The sequence below is a fragment of the Neodiprion pinetum genome, chromosome 1 (assembly GCF_021155775.2).
Source record: "Neodiprion pinetum isolate iyNeoPine1 chromosome 1, iyNeoPine1.2, whole genome shotgun sequence".
NCBI classification, from domain to species: Eukaryota; Metazoa; Arthropoda; class Insecta; order Hymenoptera; family Diprionidae; genus Neodiprion; species Neodiprion pinetum.
In genome coordinates this window covers 29776292-29798953 of record NC_060232.1, presented here as the reverse complement: position 1 = coordinate 29798953, position 22662 = coordinate 29776292, and the positions used below count along the sequence as shown (strand labels likewise).

At 40.4% G+C, this 22662-nt stretch overlaps 5 protein-coding genes across 7 annotated transcripts; 1 reads left to right on the top strand and 4 right to left on the bottom strand.

Annotated features, from left to right (window-relative positions):
• Window positions 1-368: 368 nt before the first annotated feature.
• Window positions 369-3751, top strand: LOC124221895 (nuclear pore complex protein DDB_G0274915). The gene is made up of 5 exons (XM_046632325.1): window positions 369-1020; window positions 1131-1185; window positions 1269-1440; window positions 1572-1658; window positions 1766-3751. Exons 1-5 carry the CDS (start codon window positions 936-938, stop codon window positions 3332-3334), a joined length of 1968 nt encoding a protein of 655 aa, XP_046488281.1. The 5' UTR covers window positions 369-935; the 3' UTR covers window positions 3335-3751.
• LOC124221927 (serine/threonine-protein kinase RIO3) lies at window positions 3743-5274 on the bottom strand. 3 transcript variants are annotated; one of them, XM_046632386.2, is made up of 5 exons: window positions 5158-5274; window positions 4782-4929; window positions 4499-4680; window positions 4330-4430; window positions 3743-4241 (listed from the first exon to the last, which is right to left on the bottom strand). In XM_046632386.2, exons 2-5 carry the CDS (start codon window positions 4874-4876, stop codon window positions 3939-3941), a joined length of 681 nt encoding a protein of 226 aa, XP_046488342.1. In that variant the 5' UTR covers window positions 4877-4929; window positions 5158-5274; the 3' UTR covers window positions 3743-3938. The 3 variants fall into 3 exon arrangements, with proteins under 3 accessions (XP_046488342.1, XP_046488332.1, XP_046488351.1); XM_046632376.2 differs by having other exon boundaries at window positions 4782-4876; XM_046632395.2 differs by lacking the exon at window positions 5158-5274 and adding an exon at window positions 4984-5137 and having other exon boundaries at window positions 4782-4876.
• A 330-nt stretch (window positions 5275-5604) lies between these two features.
• Window positions 5605-7595, bottom strand: LOC124221060 (U5 small nuclear ribonucleoprotein 40 kDa protein). Its single transcript, XM_046630696.2, has 6 exons — window positions 7365-7595; window positions 7148-7277; window positions 6737-7050; window positions 6062-6334; window positions 5810-5975; window positions 5605-5750 (listed from the first exon to the last, which is right to left on the bottom strand). The coding sequence occupies exons 1-6, from the start codon at window positions 7476-7478 to the stop codon at window positions 5698-5700; spliced, it is 1050 nt and encodes a 349-aa protein (XP_046486652.1). The 5' UTR covers window positions 7479-7595; the 3' UTR covers window positions 5605-5697.
• A 178-nt stretch (window positions 7596-7773) lies between these two features.
• Window positions 7774-11406, bottom strand: muc (dihydrolipoamide S-acetyltransferase muc). The gene is made up of 6 exons (XM_046622951.2): window positions 11112-11406; window positions 10362-10513; window positions 9703-10106; window positions 9100-9479; window positions 8638-8937; window positions 7774-8531 (listed from the first exon to the last, which is right to left on the bottom strand). The coding sequence occupies exons 1-6, from the start codon at window positions 11231-11233 to the stop codon at window positions 8402-8404; spliced, it is 1488 nt and encodes a 495-aa protein (XP_046478907.1). The 5' UTR covers window positions 11234-11406; the 3' UTR covers window positions 7774-8401.
• Window positions 11407-12814: 1408 nt separating this feature from the next.
• Window positions 12815-19702, bottom strand: LOC124224883 (Integrin betanu subunit). Its single transcript, XM_046637101.2, has 12 exons — window positions 18135-19702; window positions 17310-17551; window positions 16593-16878; window positions 16283-16447; window positions 15713-16171; window positions 15313-15475; window positions 15051-15217; window positions 14374-14546; window positions 14073-14272; window positions 13746-13861; window positions 13570-13661; window positions 12815-13462 (listed from the first exon to the last, which is right to left on the bottom strand). The coding sequence occupies exons 1-12, from the start codon at window positions 18321-18323 to the stop codon at window positions 13318-13320; spliced, it is 2397 nt and encodes a 798-aa protein (XP_046493057.1). The 5' UTR covers window positions 18324-19702; the 3' UTR covers window positions 12815-13317.
• Window positions 19703-22662: the final 2960 nt, after the last annotated feature.

The following is a 22662-nucleotide window of genomic DNA, read 5'->3' as shown; positions in this document are numbered from 1 at the left end:
TTTTTACGCATGATAGAATAACCATATCAATTATCTACCCCTTGTAAGCTTGAATCACGAAGTCACTCAAATGCGTGAATCGACAGAACTTGCCGCAGTAATCGTTTACATTGGGTTACTTTTTTGTACCACCAGCGTCGCTAGTGTTCCTTTTGTACCGAAGTGTCATTAGTTGCAGAGATGTTCAAAGTCGACTAATCGATGACAGTGCTGCCAGAAAGCGAGTAAAAAGTACCCCTTCCCTAGCAGCTTGCGCGCATCTCACACAACGTCAACGGTGCACGTCGGTGTGTCGGGATGGCGACGGAAGCCGAACGATGCCGAGTAAGCTGGCAAATCGAGGGGAAATGTTCTCCTACCAAGCAATGAAGAGAGCGCACACACACAACGTCACACAGCTGTGCGCGGGATCTGTGGAAGGGGTACTTTTTACTCGCTTTCTGGCAGTACTGATCGATGATCGTGCAATGTGATAAGTGATTCGTAGAAAGTTTTCACTGCCGCCGTCTTCGGTGCATGCAGCTGTTTATGTACGTGGAGTTCGAGCACTTTGTGTAGTCATGTGTAGTTTCCATGCGCAAGGTAGTACTGCGCCAATGATATGGCTGCACAATCTACGTGATAACACGATGTGACGCTACCTGCACTTTCCAGAGTACAGTTATTAGTCTAGTCCACGAGTGATGGAACTTATTGTTTTTCCGTTTCGGAATACAGTGTCAGCAGTACGAGAACGATTTCAGTACGCCAACATTACTTGCTCTGGTGTATGAAATTTTGTACATGAAAACATTTATCTCATAGGATGTAGAATGTTATTGCGAATAGTCGGATGCATCTCATGTAATTATTTCCATGTCGTCCGGTGTTAAACCATAGAGGTATTTGTCAAACTCGCGTATACGGTTGTGTCGGACTAATAATAGTCTTTCATTATGACAACGTGCAAGTATTTTCTACAAGGCAATTGTCGTTTCGGCCAATATTGTCGATTCGCACATACAGCCAATACCAATTACGGTAAGCATTTCGTATGAGAATAGGTTATATGAATCTGCATAAAATTTTCTAGTTTTACCTACCGTCGACCATGTGATGTTAATGTAACTGTTATTAATTTCAATTTGTAGGTGATAACTCGGCCCTGGCAAACAAGCCCAGTTACACAGGAGTAAAGACATTAGCGTGCGTATATAAACATGTTCCAATACATTTAACAAAGACCCGATGTTCCTAACTCGAGAAAATGATCAAATCTTTATTATTAGCTTTGCAGTTGCTGAGGAAGTCTTGTTCGTTGAACGAGGTGGACAATGGCCGTTATCTTGTTTCGGTCCATTCAAAGAACGACCGTGTATCCCAGGCATGGAAGACTTTTCACCTGATGAATTTCATTGGGAAATATATCAAGCACAAAAAAATGGCACCGTCGAACAGACTGTACGAGTTGCAGTTTTTTTATAGTCACTTTTTACCATTAAGTTTCGACTGGTTTGACTTTATTTTTTCTTAAAATTTCTGAGCACCTACCTTATGTTACCCATTTAATCGTGTGTTTCGTAAATTTACAGAAACTTCAATTCCAACAATTGTGTCAAGATATGAAAGCTAAACGCGACCTTTTGAAAAATCCTACGCAAGAAATTGCAGCTATGCTGGTAAGGCTTTTATTTAGTGAGGTGCTCTCATATCATTGAAAAATTCTGATAAAACCTCTGCAAAAATGTATGGATAAATTTGACACAAGTGAATTATATGCTTATAGGAATATCTTCAAAAAAGTGGGCAAGATAACACTTTTAACACAAATAATTCCTTGACGAAACATTCAAACTTCTCATTTGCTACTCCTCAATTGGCAATACCCAGCACGGGTACACCTGCATCGAACATGTTTACTTCAAAGCCATTTAATGCCATCAACACTTCCAATCCCTTTGGAGGAGCGACATCAACGTTCGGTGCTACAGGCCCAACAATTTTCGCCTTTAGCAGTCCAACGAACAGTTCAACTTTTGGCGCAAAGCCAAATTTTGGTGCCAATCCTGTTTTTGGAGGTACTGGAAATCCTGTGCCGTCATTTGGTACTGCTGTCAACAATCCAAGTTCAGTATTTGCTGGTGGAAATCAGAATGCTTCATCTTTCGGGAACACTGCTGCTCAAAATCCGCCCGCTTTTAATGCCCAGCCTGTATTTGGTCAATCTAGTGCATTTGGTACTTCAAATTCAGAGAACACCCCTTTTGGAAGACTGCAATCGACTCAATCAAATACAATATTTGGTGGAACCACGACACTGACCAATTCCGTATTTGGTGGAACAGCACCGACTGCAGCAACTACCTCAATTTTTGCTAGTACCCAACCTGCTACAACGTCATTATTTGGTGGGGTATCCCAACAAACTGCAAGTTCTATTTTTGGTGGATCATCAGTGACGGGGAATAGCTCATTGGGATCTGCGCAGACTTCTCTATTCGGGCAACCAAAGACTGGTACGATTTTTGGTGGGGGTCCAGTATTTGGTGGGGCTCCAACCTTCGGTGCACAATCAACCCCAGGAATATTTGGTGGGCAATCAACCTTTGGGAGTGTTCCTACAACTTCAAGTAATGTTTTTGGTGGGACAACTGCGGCTACACCAACGTTTGGATCCATTGGACACACTGCTCCTACATCATTTAGCTCTGTGGTCAAATCTCAGACAGCCAATTTCAGCAATAACCAAAATCCGCCCCCATTTGGGTCACCAGTATCTACATCTAGTGCAAGCCCATTTAATTCTATAGTATCCACAGGTAGCACACCATTCGTTAAATCTTCAGGGCCATTTACCACTGCTACAGTTGCGTTAACTCCGTTTTCTGGAGCTAATCGGTTTGGATCCGTTGGTCAGACGATAGACTCAACTGTAGGATTTGGCACAACTCCAACACAGTCAGAAACGCCATTTGGGACTGCTCATGCAGTTGATATTTCACCATTCAGCCAAGGATCATCATTCGGAGGTGTGCCAAATTCTTCGCCATTTTCTACTACCAATACTATCGTTTCCACAGCCGCCAGTCCATTTGCAAATCAGTCACAGCTGACTAGCAATTCACCTTTCGTAGGATCTAATTTGACCAGCCAAGGATCCGTGCTCACATCATCGCAAACTACGTTGTTTGCTAATTCACCATTTGCATCTGTGCAGAGGGAGATTGAGAGTATTGATGAAAGTTCTTATACAATTGAAGGACATCTAACAGATGATGAAAAAGCCGTGTACTTAGCTAAACAGTTTACGTTAGGCAGGATTCCATTGAAACCACCTACAAAAGAACTACGTTAAGTCATCAACAGCAATAAAAATTTTACTAGCATACTTTACAGTTGTGAGCTACTGGTTGAAACAGTGGTTTGTGATGTTTAAATCGAGCTAAACTTCATAATTCTTTGAATTAAAGTCTTTTCTGGATTTTTTACTTAGCATTTAATATGCATTAGAAATCAAACACTGTATTAGCTCTGCATATTTTTTTGGATTCGAAGACCTTTCAATGTTTAAATTTGTCAAACCATGAGTGTATGATCTATCGATGCAATGAAAACGTGTTTGAAGTGTATTAGTAGTACATAGCTCTCTAAAAACTCATTGATCAAGGTCCAGCCCACGTTTATTGTTAGTAGTGCAACGAAATTAACTTTAAAACAATATTTTTAAGTATCGAACTTTGATACAATAGAGAATAAAAATATATTTATTAAATATTGAGTAATATTTTACCCAAACCTTTATTTAGCAAACAACGAGAATTGAAGTTACTCAAGGATATTAACACTGCTCGTTCTGTGTGTCAGTTACATAGTAACAAAATCCCTAATTATAATTTGCAGGCATTGTCGAATTAATTCAGTAACATGATTATATTCATTTTCTTTTACACTGAAGTCTGTCAATCTTGCGAAACAGGTAGTGGGATTTTATCTACTGTTTGTTTAGGATTAGGTCTTGCTTTGGCCTTCTCACGAGCACAATGTGCATGACTGTGCGCTCTCAACGAATTGAAAACCTTGTTATTCAATTTCATATCAAAACTGCCAGCATCGCCTGTTTTTATTCCAGGTGGAAAAGCAAGTACTCTGCAAGCATTGATTCTGGATGACATCAGCATGTCATGTTTTGTAATGATCTCCGATCCCTCGCCAACTCTCTTATATCCGCAACGTGGAATGGAAGCGTACTCTTTTTCCACGCTCTGAAAATATCGTAATGGTATTTATAATTTTCTCTCACATAAGGATGGCTGTTTTTACAGTACATTGTTTAAATATTCAGATATTCACCACAAATCTATCCCAGTCTCTATTTTCCTCGTCTACTTCAGGCTTACGTTCATCAGGTTCGACAGATGGACACGTTCGATAATTTGAATAGGAAACATTAACTACGATGGGAAAGAGAAGTAAAACGTATTTATCGCGAGCTTCAACAGTCTTGCATTGTTTAACGCACCTTTGGAAAAGCCATTGAATTTATCTTCGGTACGTTTAAGCATTGAGTCATATTCTCGATTGAACTGAGCTTGCAACGTTTGTGCAATCACTGCATCACTATCCGTGTCATCGAGCTCTAATAATCCGCACTCTTCTGGTGTTGGTTCTGGCATTACCAGGTCTGCGTGTTTACGGATTTCTCTGAAAAATAATAAATATCAAACTTGTGTAAGGAAAAACACTAAATGTAACGCAGAACTCGTAATGGCATCAGGAAACTTGAACAGTAGATAACTATTTACTTTTCTTGTAAGTCTTTAGCCACTTCCTCTGACATTATTTCAGTAAGACTGACTGCTGTCGCGGGTGGTTGAATTTTACCCCACGGTGATGACATCTTGATGATAATAATTTAAATTTATAATTAGATATAAATATTAATAATATAAACTGAAACACAAAACGATGTATCAGTGGACTGTGATTTTGTTGGCGTTAACTTACACAAACGCAATTCGAAAATGTTATTCAGTCGTCAATCGATTGCGCCATAATTGTACATATACATACTGTAAGAATACGTTGGAAAGACCTTGTCGAGGGTGAATTGATCTATGCATATTTCTACATACTATTTATGACAGAGTACAATCCTGTATTACGTTAAAGTAATCTTACCTCAAAATAAATTCAAATATTACAATTTGAACAAGTAGTCTTACTGATTTTTAACCAAGGAGTGAACTAAGTTTTTATTGCGTTGACACTGGTAATGGCTTCCAACAATACGCGGATAGGCCTCACAGGTGGCAGGTCCAGCGCCACGGTTTTCAAACGTCAAACATGTCATTGTCGTAGAAACAGAATATCTTGTGGGTGGGAACGTATTTTACGATGCTCATTCGCCGGATAAAATACGGAAGAGCATCTTCGGCACAGAAATATCCGGGAAAATCTTAGCCTTTGTATTTAATCCTTGCAGTGAATCTGGATTTTTTTCTCATGATTTGAGGTATTACAAAAATCTTTTACTCATAAATTTCCGGACAGATGAAATAGTTTTGAACGTGTTAATATGGTGAGATTCGGTGTTTTAGAACAGCCAGAAAGCAAAAAACGTCATAATTGAAATACAAGGTACTGATTTATTGACAATGAAGTTTGGAAAATCATATCGTATCTCCTTAAAAGTAATGTTTAGAATCTCAAGGGCAGTATTCAGCCTTCAATTTCTCCAAGGTATATCTGTTTGTCACTGGAGCCGGAAACAACTGAAACATGAGAATTATATTAGACTCCTGCCTGCACAAGATGAATTGCTTTTACTTACCGATTGGTTCTTTTGGATGAAAATCAACATCGTTAATTGATCCATTATGACCAGGGAGCTTGTAAAGGATACGTCGGCTTGTCGTGTCCCAGATATAGTGAAATCTATCTGACGATCCTGAAGACACTTTGCTGCCATCTGGTGACCATGCACACCTCAGAAGGTTCTGCAAAGCATTGTTCAATCAACATTACGAAAATTGGACAATTGCATAAAAAGAAAATGAAAAAATGCTATGTGGTTTAACTTCACCTTCTCGAAATTATGCTGATGGCCGGATAAAATTTTTACACATCTTTCATAGGGTCCAAAAGGACGGACGTCCCATATTTTAAGGGTGTTGTCCATTGAATTCGATAATATGTAAGAACCATCTGGACTCAGGCTCAAACCAGTAACCGTATCTGTGTGACCCTTCAATCTATAGAGCACTGCGTTTTTTCGTAAGTCCCAAACTTTAATGTCGTTGTCAATACCCCCGCTGATGACTTGTTCCGCTGTATCATTGAATGTCACAGCAGTTACCTATACATACAAAAGTAAAAATAACTCTGAGACGTATACAGATCAGAGTAAGGAGAGAAAGTAAAAATTTAAGAACATTGTACAAATGGTTTTATGCATATTATTTGTGTAATCGATCTATAGCAACAGTAATGAATGTTGTCTGTCTCTACTCCTGAGATGGCACTCTAAACTCAATGTATGGATAAATCATGATTATTATGTATCCAAAACTCTATAAAACTACTGTAGGTTCGATGGAAATATCACTAATATTTGGGTTATCGATTTCTTTCTATACTTGGCATTTGATTGGAAGAGCTTTTAGCTTCTGTGATCCATCTGATGAATTTCTGACTGATTTAAAATTCATTGATAAAACCGTATCCACGTCTTATTTGATATACAAGACACAATGCATACCTGGTAGGTATTATTAAGAGTCTGACACTGGCCCCTTTTTCTTGGATCCCAGACACGAATAGTGCTATCATCACTGCCAGAACAAAGTTGTGTAGGTCCTCTCCGAGCTCCGGATATAGAATTAACAAACGATGTGTGTCCTTTGAGTTTCTTTATTCTGTATCCAGATCCGAGATCCCAGAGTCCCAGGGTCATATCTGTGCTTGCAGTGTACAAGTTACTGCCATCTGGGCTGAAGTGCATTTCCATCACTGCGCCGCTATGGCCCGACATTACAGCAATGTTCTCACATTCGCCATAGACGTTCCATATAACTGTTATCATGGGGCAGTTTTATAATATAACAATTGAATATATATTAGAGTTTATCCGACATGCAATATTGAAACATGTTGCATAGTATTTACTCACATATTTGTCTGTCAAAACCCGTCGATGCGAGGTATTGACCCTCCGGATGAAACTCAACAGAGAAAATATCTCCTTGGTGTCCTTCAAGGAGCATAATCGGCGCCATAAGTGATGAAGTTCTGGGAGGGCCCTGTGATAAGAATTATCCGATTTAGTTCCAAGTAATAAAAGTGTCTCAATTCGTCTCTCAGAGAAATATAAGTGAGGTTATATTTACACTTTGGATCACCGCCTTTTCTCTACTGCTGAAAACCACTTCATTTTTCGTCCTTTTCGAAGCTGGCACCAATGCTAGAATCTCATCACCTTTTCTCTTGTCTAAGATTGGCATTGTTATTGTAAAATTGTCAAATGTCCGTTCACAAACAACAAACCAGCGAGCAGCCGAACTGTGCGTATATCATCCCAAAGTAAAAAGACACTAGCGTTTTGTGATTGCGAATTGGGTGGTACGCTGACATCTGTGCAACAGCCGGTCAGTATGGGTTCTGCTTTACTTACTGATGCGAGGTCTTCCGTTGTTTTTCTATGTGACGCACTGATGATTGGTACACACGATTGTTTTTGTTATGAATCGCTGACATCAGGACGATATTAGTAGTTGAACAAGTAAAAAATAAGGCAAGTATTGATATTGTATAATTTATTAAATACTTAGATTACTTAACTATCTATTTACTTTGCACAGTAGCATTAATTTTCATCTATTTAGATTTTAATGTTTTAAACATTATCATCGCAGTGCCAACATTTACCGTATTAAGAGGACGAAAAGATTGGCAACATCAAGTATGTACATGTTTATTCTGTATCAGTTACCTGAGGATACTAAACTGATTTGATCTATATAAATAATAGGAAATAACATTTTTATCGCGCTATACATACGTTCGTAGATGCGTTCAACAGTTGAACGAGTACATTTAACGACGGCAAATATAACTCAGTTTGTGTATTCTTTTGTACATTTTCAAATCTACGGAATAGTACATACATACGTATGTAACATAGGTATATACTTATCGCGAAGCAAACTTACTTTACACGCAAAGTAATCTACAGTGTTGCAAGCTGGAAAATTATGTTATAAAATTGGTGCTAACTTAAGTGATCCGCAAAATCAATTAAATGTTATTATCCACAAAAAATGTACACAGGACAATCCACTTGTCGCATACCCCATGATGGCTCTTAGGGATGATCTAAAGTAGGCTTGTAGAATTGATGAGTGTAATTTCTCAGCACATTGATTCTTTATAGGAGCATCGTCGTTGGATTTTCCATGAAACTTTTGAATGCTGTGAGCCATTGAGCTCCAACCGCTCCATCCACAGTGCGATGATCACAGCTGGCTGTAACGCTCATGAAGTTTGCAGTTTCGAATCTGTGAAATTTTAACAGTAACAATATGATGGAAAAAAGTGCTCGATTAACTGAAAATAAGTCTAATAAGACTAGTTTAGGTACTATTAGGAGATTTCTTAGTTTACCCTTTTTCGTTTTTCGCTGGAATCAATCGAGATTCGGTCGTACCAACAGCCAGAATGATGGACTGTGGTGGATTTATGATTGCGGAGAAGGTTTTAATACCGAACATTCCTAAGTTTGATACAGTAATCGTTCCACCTTGGAATTCGTTAGGCTGTAGCTTCCCATCTCTCGCCTTTGCTACCAACGCTTTCACTTCTTTGCTGATTTGTACAATACCCTTTGTGTCAGCTGCGAATACAATCGGAGTGATAAGACCATTGTCTGTACTTACAGCGACGCTTACATCCACATTGTGATACCTGAAGAGGAGGAAAAGAAAATGTAATATTAATTTAGTTGAGATGCCTAGGTTAGGAAATTCATTGTTTTGGTATACAATTGGTACGAAACACTACTTATTTCATTCTGCGATCACTCCCGTTCAATTATAAATTACTTTTCATATCATTATGAGAACTCACTGTCTAATGACATCCCCAAGCCAAGCAGTGTTGCCATCAGGAACTTTTTTCGAAGCCATTGCGATGCCTTTGATGATGATGTCATTTACGCTAAGTTTCACTTGCTCTTTTTCTAACATTTTGTTGAATTGTTCCCTCATTTGTAAGGCAGCGTCCATCTTAATGTCAACTGTCAAATAATAGTGTGGAATATTCTGTTTGCTTTCAAGCAATCGTTTTGCTATTACCCCTCGGATATTTGACACTGGAATATCTGTGTATACACCTCCAGCTGCAGGTGCTGAAGTTGGCGCGCCAACAGACGAAGAGGGAGCTGCAGCAGAAGCACCTGCAAGGTCTTTGGAAGTCACTGAAGCGTATAATCCTGAACCCTTGAGACCCTATTTGAGACAGAAAATCCATTACCTTCGAAACTAAAAGTATCCTGAGATTCAGAAGAGCTGTTACTAAACATTTCTTCTTCACTAATATCCTACATATTAGAAAAAAATTCTTTGTTTCTAAGCAACAAAACTATTACTACAGTTTGATAAATCTATTTTTTCACCTCTTCAATTTGTCGATCTCATATCTTGACAAGTCGATCAATAATATTTCACTTACTTGTAAACTGAGCCCCTTTTCACCTGCAAGCCGCCTAGCTAACGGACTTGCAAAGACCCTGTCACCAGACATAGATGTAGGGGTTGCTGTAGCAGCTGGAGCTGGAGTCGGAGTTGGGGCTGGAGCAGCCGCTGCTGGGGCAGTTGAAGCCGGAGCTGCTGGAGCCGGAGGCGAGGCTGATGCTGCTGGAGCAGCTGTAGCTCCATCAGCTTTATAGTTTTTGAAAGCCGCAACGCTCGCCTCATCGGAAACAATGATACAAACAAGTTGGCCAATCGGAACATTTTTAGTACCAGCAGGCACGATTATTTTTGCCAGGTAGCCTTCCTCCGGAGTTTCAAATCCCATTGTGGCTTTGTCAGTTTCAATTTCAGCTAGGAGATCACCTTCGTTCAGCTTGTCACCTATGGAAAAAAAATTGTCACATGAAAATGATTAAAGATTGGTGTCAGTATAGATTGAATAGGCTTGCAAAATGTTTTCAACTTTACTAATATTATCTTCTTAATAAAGGATTGGATCTGTCGAAATCTGGGCTCTACTCAAGAATGTTGGCAGATGATTGTAAAAGAATTTTCAGTTGAAATTCGAAGTAACTTTTATATATTAGAATACACATGTTGCGAGTTGATATTTATAAGTAATTTTGCAAAGTTCACCTTCTTTCTTATGCCAACTAACTATAGACCCAGTTTCCATGGTAGGTGAGAGAGCGGGTAGCATAACGGACACATGATCCGGATAATCTGCGTAGAACCTCAACTGCTGTGTCCATGCTGTCACTGCACGAGGGCTGTTACATAACTGAGGCCTGATCAACAATTGTATCATGTATAAGATTGTTTTTTTTTTTCCAGGATTCGAGTTGGCAAAAAGTAATTTTCAACAGTATCGATCCATCGTATCAAATTTACAGTAAAAACTGGAGGTGTCATATGATATTTAATTGAAAAAAGGTACAGAGAAAAGATGAAAAAACCACACACTTCTCTGTAACTACAAAGATACAAAGTGTGATTGAATTTCGTGAACTCAAGTAATAATCGATGGACTCCAGGCTTGAAAATATTCTCAACTTGTGGATTTAAAAATTTTTTTTTTTAGTTTTATCATTGCACACATGGTAATGTATAATAATTGTGATCACGATGATGATATGAACCGTTATCAAAGATGACGAAGTTACAAACCTCAGTGATAATTCGTAAGAACAAAAAAATGTGAACAGGAGTAGAAGAGGAGGAAGCGAGAGTTAAATGATTTGAATAGGAAATAGAAACATACGTAACGTGACGTAACCTCAAAATCACGACGATCAATGTTACGTTACGGTGGTGTTATAACAATTTGTAAAAGGTGTGAGAGAATGAAGATTGATTCATGGGATATACGAAGCTGCGTTGAGATACCTTTGCAGATGTTTTCTGTGAATACATTCGACTGCCAAACATCGTACGACATTCGTCCGTACAACATTTCGAAACGTGACGCGCACCAGATCGGATCGGAGGCTCGTTGTGGTGCGTAACATGTCTACGGTGTTGATAATTTTCAACAGTTCTATTTGTAAAGATTCACCCGCGGGTATGTAATTCGAATTTGAACCCTAATTCTTCTCAACGGCCAAGGGTATCACTTTTTGGTCAATCGGGTCAGTGACGGTCGTAAGATGGCAATGGCAAATTAGAGGTCGTCTGCAAGGTCACGTGGGCACAAGCACAGTTTTCATTGAATATGACGTAACCACATGCCGCGGAATGCGGGGATATGATTGGTTGGCAACAGACTGGTCTTTCACTCCTAAAAACTCCACTTTGCCTTACGACGTCAACGGCGCTGATGCTGTCCGCCTGACGTAGCCTGACGTTGCAGGGCGGTAGGGTTTAATTAAACTACCCACAGCAACGAACCGAGGATTAAATACGATAATCATCGATACTGGAACCGCATTGCAGAGTTCGGTTGACGTGGAAATTAACATGTCGAGATTGTCGGTTACAAGACCCTCGAGCGACGCTGATGAAGATCCTAACGTAAAGACGGATCAGGGACGGTTTACTTTTTCAAACGGTGACACCTTCTCCGGTGGATACATGATCGTCAAGGATATTCGATCGATTATGAGACAAGGTTTAAAATTTCTAGCCTTGTATGGTGTTAAATTTTTGTCGCGAATACTCGAGGTTTCGTCTTTCTTTTCCTGAGACATTCAACGTTGGATATAATATAGCTTTTTACCGAAGTAAAAAATTTTAAAGTCGTGTATTAAGTATGTATGTGGCTTATTTTGATTTTACTTTCATCACGATCATCTTATTCAGGTAAGAAAATATTATACAAAATTTTCCCATTCTCAAAGTCTGTAAAAAAATCTTTAATTTTTTGACAAAATAACCCGGAAGCATATGATATGTCTGTAATTTTGAAGACGGAGAATACGTGAACGCTTTCAAAAAATCTACAGGTCATGGAACTTACGTAACTGGAGATTTCAATAAGTATGAAACTTTCTGGGTAGAAGATCAAATCGTCGGAGAAGTGTACATATCGTAAGGAACTGAAAAATTGTTCTACACATCTCGTTGCTGGCGAGATGAGAGTCTGCAATAATATTGCATATGATAAACATAAAAAATTGTATTAATCCAATTGACCTGCTTGTAACAATGACGGGAAGGCAGTCACAACAACGGAACAGAGTACAAAGGAACACTTTGCGCTTCTGGAGAAATGTTTGGTCGCGGAGACTATACTTTCACTGACAATTCTGTGCTTGGAGCGGTTTGGGATAATAATGTGCCTGTAGCTGATATAACATTGAGAGAACCTGCAGGTTATACTTGGAAAGGTGTTTCTGATGGAAAAGTTAGTTGAAATTCCATTCTTACCAATTACACCGGCAGCTAAGAGAGAATGAACTCTTTAGTACCATTTCATGTACAGGAAGTAGTATTCACAGCTGGTAATCATTTTTGGGATGAGATTAATCCTCCAATCGACCTGGTAGAGGACGAAGAGGAGGAAGGTGAAGAGCATTTTGACGTTGCAATTGGTTCCAAGGGCGCTGAATTTTAATGCGATTAATTCTTCAGACATGAATGTTGAAACTCGATGGAAGGACAAGTTTCTTTATTCGAAATCTTGATCAGTCATTGGAAGACAGCAAAGCAACATCTTCGTGAATTGTATAATATACATCCGTACCAATAATAATCATCGTCATTTGGTACTTTATACAAAATGTTTATTGTTGTTAAATCGAGCGTATGTAAAATTCAATCTGTAACCAGTTTACGATCCGTATTCACAAATTGACATCGCATCACAAGTGAATTAACTTTTCGATCGTCTATAAAAAATCGTAAAACCTACGATGCTAATTGCTGCTTATATTTGACGCTGTATATTTATAGTATAGAGTAATAATACGTATCAAACTACGAATAATAATACACACTCACGCATTTTCTGCGTTGAGTTTTCGCGCGTGTAAAATCACTTACAGTTTACGACTAGAATGTTTGCAAGTACATTCACGAATTCGGATCAAGCAAACTCTTTCTTCTGTAACTATTGTGCCGTTTCTTTTACCCGTGTGTGCATTCGGCGCTATGTTTAGTCTTCTTTGATCATCGATGGTACCCGAAAGCGTGTTGTCGCAGGACGAAATAGTGGATTTTCTTCAAGAGCGTAGACCGTATGTTTTTGTTCCTCTTCGAATCTCGCGTACTCCCTCTTATCCTTCAACGCCGTGCAGCATCTGAAATTTTGTTGCAAATCCATGCTCATCGCTTTGACTATATCGAGTTGCGTATAACGTATAATATCAGAAACTTTGCATTTCTCCACAAGAGATTTCCTACTTACTTCCAAATCAGGAGGGCAATAATGCCCAGCAATACCACTAAGAAAAAGGCCACTCCCGGTACAACCGCAGCCGGTAGTGGAGTTCTGCAAATCTGGGTGGGGGAAATCGATGTAATTTTTACGATCAAACTTCAAATCGTTCACCGAACATAAAACCTATTACCGAGTTCTAGTACCTTTTCCCCAATGCTTAAAGTAACGGTGTTGTCCTTGTTGAATTCGTAAACATAGGGAATCGTGCACACCGATGAGTCTGAGGTATAAGTTCTCACGAAGCAGTAGTGGTCACTAGCTGAATAGAAGTATTGGAATAATTAAATTCTATTATATTAAATAATTATTAAATATTATATATTAAATTCGCAAAGATTTTGTCCAAATTCCTGATTTCTTTGACGAGGTCTCTTTCGTCGCACGATGCAAATCAACTGCACTATCATAGTAAATTGCTGATCATGCTGCGATCTACTTAAAAATGATCCAACGTACCGTTAAAAACTTACCAATATCTACTTTTGAAACCTGTTCGGTCTTGTAAACAGTAACGTTGGTACGGCAGAGATTAACAGCATCGCTCGGTGCTTCGACTGTAGCATTTACGCAAGGTTCGTAAAGGTCGCAGAGTCCGCTGCCTCCAGCTCCTGCCGAGGACTCGCAGAATGTGCCTCGGTAGAAAAACCCGTCCGGGGCAATTCCGTTGCATCTTAAAATTTTCTTGGCTATCATATCGGGTCAGCCGACTTTGTTGACAACATTGGCACAACATCGCGCATGTACTACGACAGCTGTACAAGATATACCTACCGGCATTGGCCGCAATCGCAGTATCCATGACCCCCACACACTTCTTTGCTTCCCGGAGCAATGCACAGCGCGTCTCCCACGGGACATTGGCATGTGTCGCCTGTCCAGCCTGGCCGGCAGACGCAGCTTCCGCAGTCACATGTGCCCATTTCGCCGCACTCGGTACCGTTCACCTGTTAAGTCATTTTGGAGCAATTGATTCTGGTTATCGGAATGCCGCACTTTTAAGGTTCCTCGATTCTCGAAAGGAGGACACGGTCAGTGTCATGGTTGTCGATCTACCGACACGTCGACAAGCGGACCCGTATGCGAAAGTTGAGGGTCATGGCTTCCTCCATCACTGACCCGTGCAGGATTTCACAACTCAGATATGAGATATAATATATGGTTCGTTACGTATATTCTCGTTTCTTTTTGCGGCAAGTCAGTACGGCTGCAGCACAATGATTGCATACGTTTTTTTCTTTTCTACATTGCATCTTGATCGATCATACGAGATTGCATGTTCGACCGTGATGCATAAATCTCGGTATGCTGGCGATTGCATCATGTTAATAACCGCGTCGAAGATGCAAAATATAGAAACGGAATTCATGGGAGTCAAGATTTTGTTGTATCACAGTTCCGATTTAAAGCTCCGTAAACAAGTTGCATAGATTCTACGATCAGGAATATACCTTATCGCACGGGGAACACTGGCAGAAACGTCCTGAGTAGCCTGGATCACAGGAGCAACTTCCACAAATGCAGTCGCCGCGATTAGAGCAAGGAACATTTTCCCCGGTGTTGATGCATTGCGAATTTATACTGTCTCCGGTACTCTCTCGGCAATCGCAGGTTTCGCCTAAAATCGCACGGAATAACTCATATCAACTGCGATCATTTTTTATTGTTTTTCCTTCCGTTTTTCATGATGAATATCAAATATTGAGAACAAACCTGACCAGCCAGCATCGCACTTGCACAAGCCGCATTCGTTCACACCTTGATTGCAGTACGTATCGTCCTGCTTGCCGCAATCGCACCCACACATTAGTTCTATCTCGATTTCTGTCTGCGAAGCCTCCGAAGCCAGAGCGTCTTGGATGACAACCTTCTGCCTCTGGGGATGGAAGAAATATAGTTAGAACTTGCTGATTCGTCATTCTTGAAGAACAATGCCATTTTTAACTGCTATTGTCGTGTTCGTGTATCGTATATCTGCGGCGATCAAAGAATTCACTACTCTTTGAACATCATTTCATTACGAACCTTACAAAGTTATCACTTAAAGTCTATGACGTGATATTACGTGAGGTAGCAGAGTTCAAAAATAAATTAATTTCAGTGTAAAAAGTACCCAAAGACTTTTGTTCTGCGGACATGATCCCAAGGAGAAGGAGACTTTGAAATCGTAGATCTGGCCCTCCTTGATGCCGTCGCACTGCGACGTTTTTAATTCAGGACCAGAGAAGTTTCCGCATTTGGAAGAGTACTCGAGGGCGAATGGGCCCGTCGAATTGTCCCGTAGTACAACTTTGGAGACGATGTCGTGATAAGCACGTTCCACGATCTCCAGAATGTTGGAACTGTTGCCGGCCAAGGTAGCGACCCTGGCCTTTTCCTCGAGTATCGTCGCTATACGTTCGTATTCACTTCGTCGATCTTGCGTTACGGCAAATATTACGTTAACTTTGTGGTCTAGAAGAATTCTCGACACCTCAGCCAGCGAGGGGTAGTCGTAAGTTGTTGACATGGAGTATTCGCCATCGGCATTCAAATGACACTGCAAATCGTTTCGACGTACCGCACCGCCTAGCTAATCGGAACAGATGGATTAAACAGGGGGCAACTGCAATGCCGAAGAAACAAAAAGTGAACGAACATCAACGACGAACCGAATCAACGAACATAACGAATAAATTCTCACCTTTCCATCGCCGGCGAAATGAAGAAAACCATCAGTAGCCACTAACATCAGCTTCCTTGCTTGATGAGCCCAACCAACTTGATCAGCACAAACAACAGCTTGAACTACGCCATCAAGGCCTCCCTCTAGGTTGTCCACGTTCCCAGTTACAGAACTTTCATTTACCTTGGAAGAAAGTGGTAAGCAAGCAATGAGACAAGTTGCTTAGTATTCGTCAAGCCGACGCTACCGGAGTGATATTTTGAGGATTTTTACTTCGAGCACGTTTAAAATGGTTCAAAGAAAACTACAATGTCCATTGCATACGTACTTTCCTGACAAACTCCTGGATATCGCCGGTAAGCCGCATGTGGTGTCTAAAGGCGTAGAGTGGAGCGCACGTGGCGTGTTCGCTTTGACACGGGTTCTGTTCGTGGCCAGGAAAGACGTACGGCATTAATGGTTTGTCGGCATAGCTACCGAAACCCACTCGATAGTTGTCAGTAAAGGTACCGAGAGTCGTTGCCAGTTTTCCGCCCAAAGAAACCAGCGTGTCCTTATCATCCTTCATTGACCATGTCAGGTCCATCAAGTAGTACAAGTCGATAGGATAATTTCTACAATCGCGTAGAACGCAAGGTCAGGTGTAATGTAAAGTTATCGGCATTATACGTTTGGAGTTTTTTTTTTTTTTGTAACAACGTTTCCAGACCTTTGTGAGAAACTGTATCGAAAAAATCCAATTACCATTAATCCTATAGCAAATATGACAAATCGCACAACGTATATCATCTAATGCAGAGCGTAAGAAGACACCGAGAATGCCTGGACAGAGATACGGATGATTGTATTCATCCAAATGGGATATGGTTACGTAGCGATGGAGCATGGTCAGACCCATTTGGCAGAGACACATAATTTCGATTTCTATCTTGATTGCCGTGGTCTTGCAAGCATCGCGAATTGTCGCTTGAGGTAATAGAGATAACGCGATGTGAAACTTGCCTCCTAATAGCGTATCCGAGTTTCGTTAATTCCATTGACTTACTTGGCTGGTCTAAACTGAAGGTTCAACACCTGCGTTGAGTGCGGCCTCAACTTTAACTGAACCTTCTGAGGCCGAAGTTGAACCGGGATTTTCCCAGCGGTGACGTCCCGGAATTCTTCATTTTGACTAAATTCAATTTTCTCCGTGACAGCTACTTGCATTGCCGATTCGGGACAACCGAGATCTTGTAAAGATTTGGCGGTGCTGCATCTTGGCTTCCCAATAGAAGTATTTGTGTATTCCTGTATAATCGGAAATAGAGACGTGTTGAAATGGTGGTATATATGGTGAAAGTTTCACTGTTGCAATTCTATTACATCGCAAATGGGGAATCCTCGGCTTGGAACCGCGTGAAAATGGACCCGGGCTGCTACATTGAAACGGTCAATACTGAAGATTTCTAAGTGAGTAAATTGAGAAGTGACGCCATTCAAGACATATCATCAGATCACGTTACGGTATAACGAAAGAGAAACTCAACGTCACTTCTTGGGCGCATAAAGGGAGTCTCAACGAATTCTCTCCACTGCTCTCCGTGATATTATCATTCGATAGCACGTATTATTCTTGCGAACGTATCGACAATTGTTACGCTTATCGTAAGTCTCTAGATCTCGTTCGTAGATTAGTTTGAAGCACGCGACCACACAAAGTTGGTGTAACGCGTAGGTAGACGCGACGTGTTCGGTGTAAACGCTACATCGAAAAACAGGAACGTTCCTGAATTGACATTACAATTTTCAAGCTCTTACGTAAGCACAAAATATACATTCACGGTATACGCGAGTAGGTGTTTCTCTATTAGGTAGAGTAGAGTCTGCTTACCCAGTCACTACACCACGCGCATCTCGAACTCGCTTCCAGGCAAGCCGTGCACGAGGTTTGCAACAGACACAAACTGAGGCTGTCGGTAACTTGAGAATAGACACAATTTACTGCTGCGCAAAAAATTATTAGAAACAGAGTAATTTTCACAATTCCGATCGCTCTTCCTCGTCCTTTTGACTCCATCATGCAGGTGGCCGACTGTGCGTCCAGCTGACGCGGTCCAACGATTATTACGTTATCGCACAATAACTCTCGCGGGAACGGTTAAGCGGAAAACGACGCACCTTGCATTGTCATCTCGATTCGCGATTTACCCTGACGCAATTAAAATCGGTGTCGTTATCGGTGATTGTTGGATGAAAAATCGTCTATCGCCGATTTTCGGTTGCGGTTGCTATCACCGATCCTCGAGGACTGGGTGGGAGCGAGTAGCCGCGGTACCTGGACAACTCTCGGATGGCTGCGGTGAGACATATATGTTGCAATAAGAGTTCTTTATTTTTCTTATCAGCTTTATAGCGATAAGAGAACGATAAACTTTCGGAGATTGCAGAGGTGAGAGGGCGTCGGCGCGGCGAGCGACTCACGCCGGCTTAGGCGAAATTAAACTCTGTGGATATCTTGTGGCTGGTGCTGCTGCTTATGCTGGTAGACTCCTTTATTCAAATTACCGTGGAGGTCGAAATCAGCGTGAGTTAATCATTCACCGGTTCCGAGGATTGTCGTTTCTTCTTCCACCAAGATTACACTCTCGAACACTATACACCTCTCGACTGTTGTAATATCGTATTATACGTACCGGCAATAGACACTCGTTTGCACAGCTGTATCCCAAGCATATGCGAACTGTTCTTTGAGCAAAACTCTGGCTCGTTACCGATCTGAGAAACTGGAGGTGGCCAATCGCCCGATATGCCGGTACCGAACTGCTATGCCGATTTATTCGTGAGCGAGAGTCAATTTTGTTCAAGAATTCATCGTTCCCATAATATCCTATCCATAGTACATCACATACAAAACCCGGAAAGTTACAAATCGCCAGAGAAGTCCTGAATATCGGAGTATAACTCGAACAAAAAATCGTCTGGATCGATGTTGACGAAAGTTTACTTCCGTCGTCGGTTACCTAAGCGATAAAAACGGATCATTTTGTCCTCGATGTAACCAAACGGCTTCGTGATATTATTTCAAGGCTAGCTAACCGCGGTCTGTTGCTTTTGAAGTCTGACGATTCGTAACTTTTCACACGTTTCGATTGATTATAAATTATACACGTAGCGACAGAGGCTATATGTCACAGCATAATACAATCAACGTTCGCGTATCCACTGTATTCGCACTTGATTCCGCACGTATAGTTATTACCGGATGATAAATAAAAATTATCCATCGTATAACGAATCGACGCGCTGCTCGTGGGATTTAGACTGGTTCACCGGCCGTTGTAACATGAAAACAAATAAATATACAGTACAACGCCCGGGCCAGACTTGCACGTTTCAATGGCCACTAGACCAACAATAACGGTTTACTCTAGGGCCAGTACTTTGTCGGACTGGTTCGCTACGACCGCGACGGCACGATTTCGTATTTCCCCGGCGCCACAGCGATGATGCCAGACTCATCGTCGAATCTGCTGCCTGCAGACACAGCTCCGGCACATCAGCAGCCATCCTGGTACCAGATCCGCTTCCGGCGAACCGATTTTCGCCTATCTGCACGAAACGCGGTAACATGAAACGAATGTTTGTCGTTTCCCGTAAAATCAAATATCCGATCCAAGTCCCCGTTCGTTATCTACATAAAATCGTGCGTGTTCCACTAGCAAGTCCGTACGAATATACGCCCGGTATAATATATTATCTACGCGCCGCATTGATCGGGGTAGGAAGAATTTCGGTAAATTTAACGACCTATTTAGCCTACGATGCGTGTCGGTGTATAAATGTAAATGCAAACGCGAGTCTAGAATAGACGAGGTATTGTAACCGTTGATGAATACAATTGTTGCACTACCGCGTATGCACTGAGAACAGAGTTTATTTATTGGTAATAAACGTATGGGTATTCGGATATGGCGAAATAAACGTTTCGTTATTATTATCAAATTTTAGTCGAGCCAAATAAGGATCGATAAGAATTTGTTAATAGTGGATAAATCGTATTTGGCTCAACTAAAATTCGACATAAACAAACGAAACACTTGTTTCGCCATATTCAAATATACGTTTCTTATAGTAACGATAGATGAACTTTTTTCTCAGTGTGCGCCAGACGTAAACGCGATAATCGGTATACGCGAGGAATACGAGATGCCCTATTTCGAGAGAACGTTATACGTCTGTTTTTCTGTTACTGATAACAAATTACACCGACGGCGATGCCGTAGTCTCGTTAGGCGAAATACTGCAAAATGTAGGTACTATCACGTAGCGGTAGAAGAGATCGTTACAAATATAGTTACAGGATTAGGGCGACGAACTTTACATAAGTATTAAGCAACTTAACAAGGCGTGTTTCATTTCAAACACCGCAGGGGCGGCTATTTCCCTTGAAAATTATATCATCGAGCGTTATCAGCATCGGGATATTCGGACTATTGTACATATATCATGGAGTTAATATTAACAATCGCATAAATGTGCCAATGGCGAAGGAAGAATTGCGCTATGGTGTACAAAAAAACTGTTTTCGTACCGATGAACGGACACAGTTAGTGATTCACTTCGCGAGTAATTATTATTGAAAATAACAAAGCCAACACAGGCTCTTACAGATAATATCGTTGGAAAAGACTTTGTCTGGGCAACAATAACACGAAGAGTTTTACAACGATACGATGTTGTCTTTAATTCCTAACAACTTGAGTACACCGTTCATATTGTTTGTTTCAAATGGAAATTAATTTTTCCCGAGATAATAAAACTGCGACGTGAACGAGTACGAATGCCGCAGCTTGTTGCTGCTAATGACGCAATCCTTGATGGCTCATCATCACATACCTACATAATGAAACACGTGGCGCGTATTGCAAGAGTATTATCAAGCTGTTAGAGCGAATATTCAGTAGCTGTGCCGTGCGATGATATTACAAGAGTTTTTGTATTAAATATTGAAAAGAAGGTGCCTTACACGATTTTTAACCATGTAAATCACCTGAGCGTATTCTTTACTAATCAAGGAAAAAATACCTAACAGGCGAGACTATCAAACGGATATTTTTTTTTTGTATCTGCGATGAATGAATTCGTTTGCAATACACTACTGCTTACGATTAGAATTATACCTTTTGCCTCAAGCGCGGAGAACATCGTGCAGTTATGTATAACAATTATTCAATGCCTAATGCGTTGCGATAACATCGGACGTGACTTCTACAGGTGAAATTCCGGCTCAGGTTGTGTCACGTTTATTTCTTTTATTTTGGTTTGATTGTCCGTGGTGGAAAAGTGGGTCGTACAGGTAGTTATAAGGTAACCAAGTTTACGTGATGTATCAACGAAGAAGATTAGATAAATAGTATCTATACTTATGTGGCAGAAGTGTGCAGCGAGGATAAAAGATACAAACGAGCAGGTAAAAATATCATCGAAATGTAGATCATTCTCGGGTAAAAACCGCAGTGTCGTGTAAAATTGTACTTTATTACTAAAAAAAAAAAAAAACACGAAAATTCTAATAATAATACATCAATCGTATTTACTCGATTATATTATCATTTACAAACGTCACTTATATATTATTAAATTTTATCGCGCAGCGATTTGAAAGGCAAGTAATGGCACTAGGCCTAACCTATCTAATCTTCGAGTAAAGTAAAATTAGTTTTTGAAATAAATTTCAACGACAATGGTGCACTATTATGTACTTGAGCATGGTAATAACGAGTTCGGTTTGGAGACGGGATGTGATTTCGGTTTTTTCCATTACGATGATCGGGCCTTTGCACTTGTGAAATGAAAAAAACTTGTTTATATATTTATAACACGGAGAAACTGAAAATAATTGGTTCTTATTTTTTCTTATTCATCCAAAAAAATAACTGCGGATGTGACAAGCAATTGGATTTCACTGATTTCGTAATATATAGATATACCCGGGAATAAACCTTGGCATGTGGAAACCTTAATTATTTTTGCCTTATCTGCCCGACATGGACATACTCGTATATTATTTTCACGCAAAAATCCAATTAAATGAGAAATTTACTCAGAAGTTGGTCTTGCATTCCTTCATCTCGGTCAACACTCTTCATCCAAGTCTTAACATATCTTCACCAACATCATAATCACTTAAAAATTGACCGGACACGTAGCCGCAGTTTCGTTTGTATTCAACAACAACTTTCGATCACGTATCGTGCGTGGAGTTGCGGGTCAATCGTGTGCAACCGTTCATCATTCATCGTCAAATTACCTAATGAATTGCGTAATCATTATATCGTATATAATACACTTACTCCTAATTTATATTTAGTTCATGTGTCAGAGCTACCACATTTTTACCCCGCTACAGTTAGTATACG

Bases quoted from the DNA above. Each gene is read 5' to 3' on its own strand.
- LOC124221895 (XM_046632325.1), top strand. From the start codon at position 936: ATGACAACGTGCAAGTATTTTCTACAAGGCAATTGTCGTTTCGGCCAA. The intron at 1,441-1,571 runs GTACGAGTTGCA...GTAAATTTACAG, and splicing joins ATGGCACCGTCGAACAGACT to AAACTTCAATTCCAACAATT. The intron at 1,659-1,765 runs GTAAGGCTTTTA...ATATGCTTATAG, and splicing joins AAGAAATTGCAGCTATGCTG to GAATATCTTCAAAAAAGTGG.
- LOC124221927 (XM_046632386.2), bottom strand. From the start codon at position 4,876: ATGTCATCACCGTGGGGTAAAATTCAACCACCCGCGACAGCAGTCAGT. The intron at 4,681-4,781 runs GTAAATAGTTAT...ATTATTTTTCAG, and splicing joins GCTAAAGACTTACAAGAAAA to AGAAATCCGTAAACACGCAG. The intron at 4,431-4,498 runs GTGCGTTAAACA...TTCCCATCGTAG, and splicing joins ATTCAATGGCTTTTCCAAAG to TTAATGTTTCCTATTCAAAT.
- LOC124221060 (XM_046630696.2), bottom strand. From the start codon at position 7,478: ATGCCAATCTTAGACAAGAGAAAAGGTGATGAGATTCTAGCATTGGTG. The intron at 7,278-7,364 runs GTAAATATAACC...TTCTTATCACAG, and splicing joins AAAAGGCGGTGATCCAAAGT to GGCCCTCCCAGAACTTCATC. The intron at 7,051-7,147 runs GTGAGTAAATAC...CCATGATAACAG, and splicing joins GGGTTTTGACAGACAAATAT to TTATATGGAACGTCTATGGC.
- muc (XM_046622951.2), bottom strand. From the start codon at position 11,233: ATGTTACGCACCACAACGAGCCTCCGATCCGATCTGGTGCGCGTCACG. The intron at 10,514-11,111 runs GTATCTCAACGC...ATTGTTGATCAG, and splicing joins CACAGAAAACATCTGCAAAG to GCCTCAGTTATGTAACAGCC. The intron at 9,480-9,702 runs GTAAGTGAAATA...TGTCTCAAATAG, and splicing joins AAAAGGGGCTCAGTTTACAA to GGTCTCAAGGGTTCAGGATT.
- LOC124224883 (XM_046637101.2), bottom strand. From the start codon at position 18,323: ATGATGGAGTCAAAAGGACGAGGAAGAGCGATCGGAATTGTGAAAATT. The intron at 14,547-15,050 runs GTATATTCCTGA...ATGACTTAACAG, and splicing joins AGTGTTCCCCGTGCGATAAG to GTGAACGGTACCGAGTGCGG. The intron at 13,463-13,569 runs GTAAGTAGGAAA...ACAAAATTTCAG, and splicing joins ATTGCCCTCCTGATTTGGAA to ATGCTGCACGGCGTTGAAGG.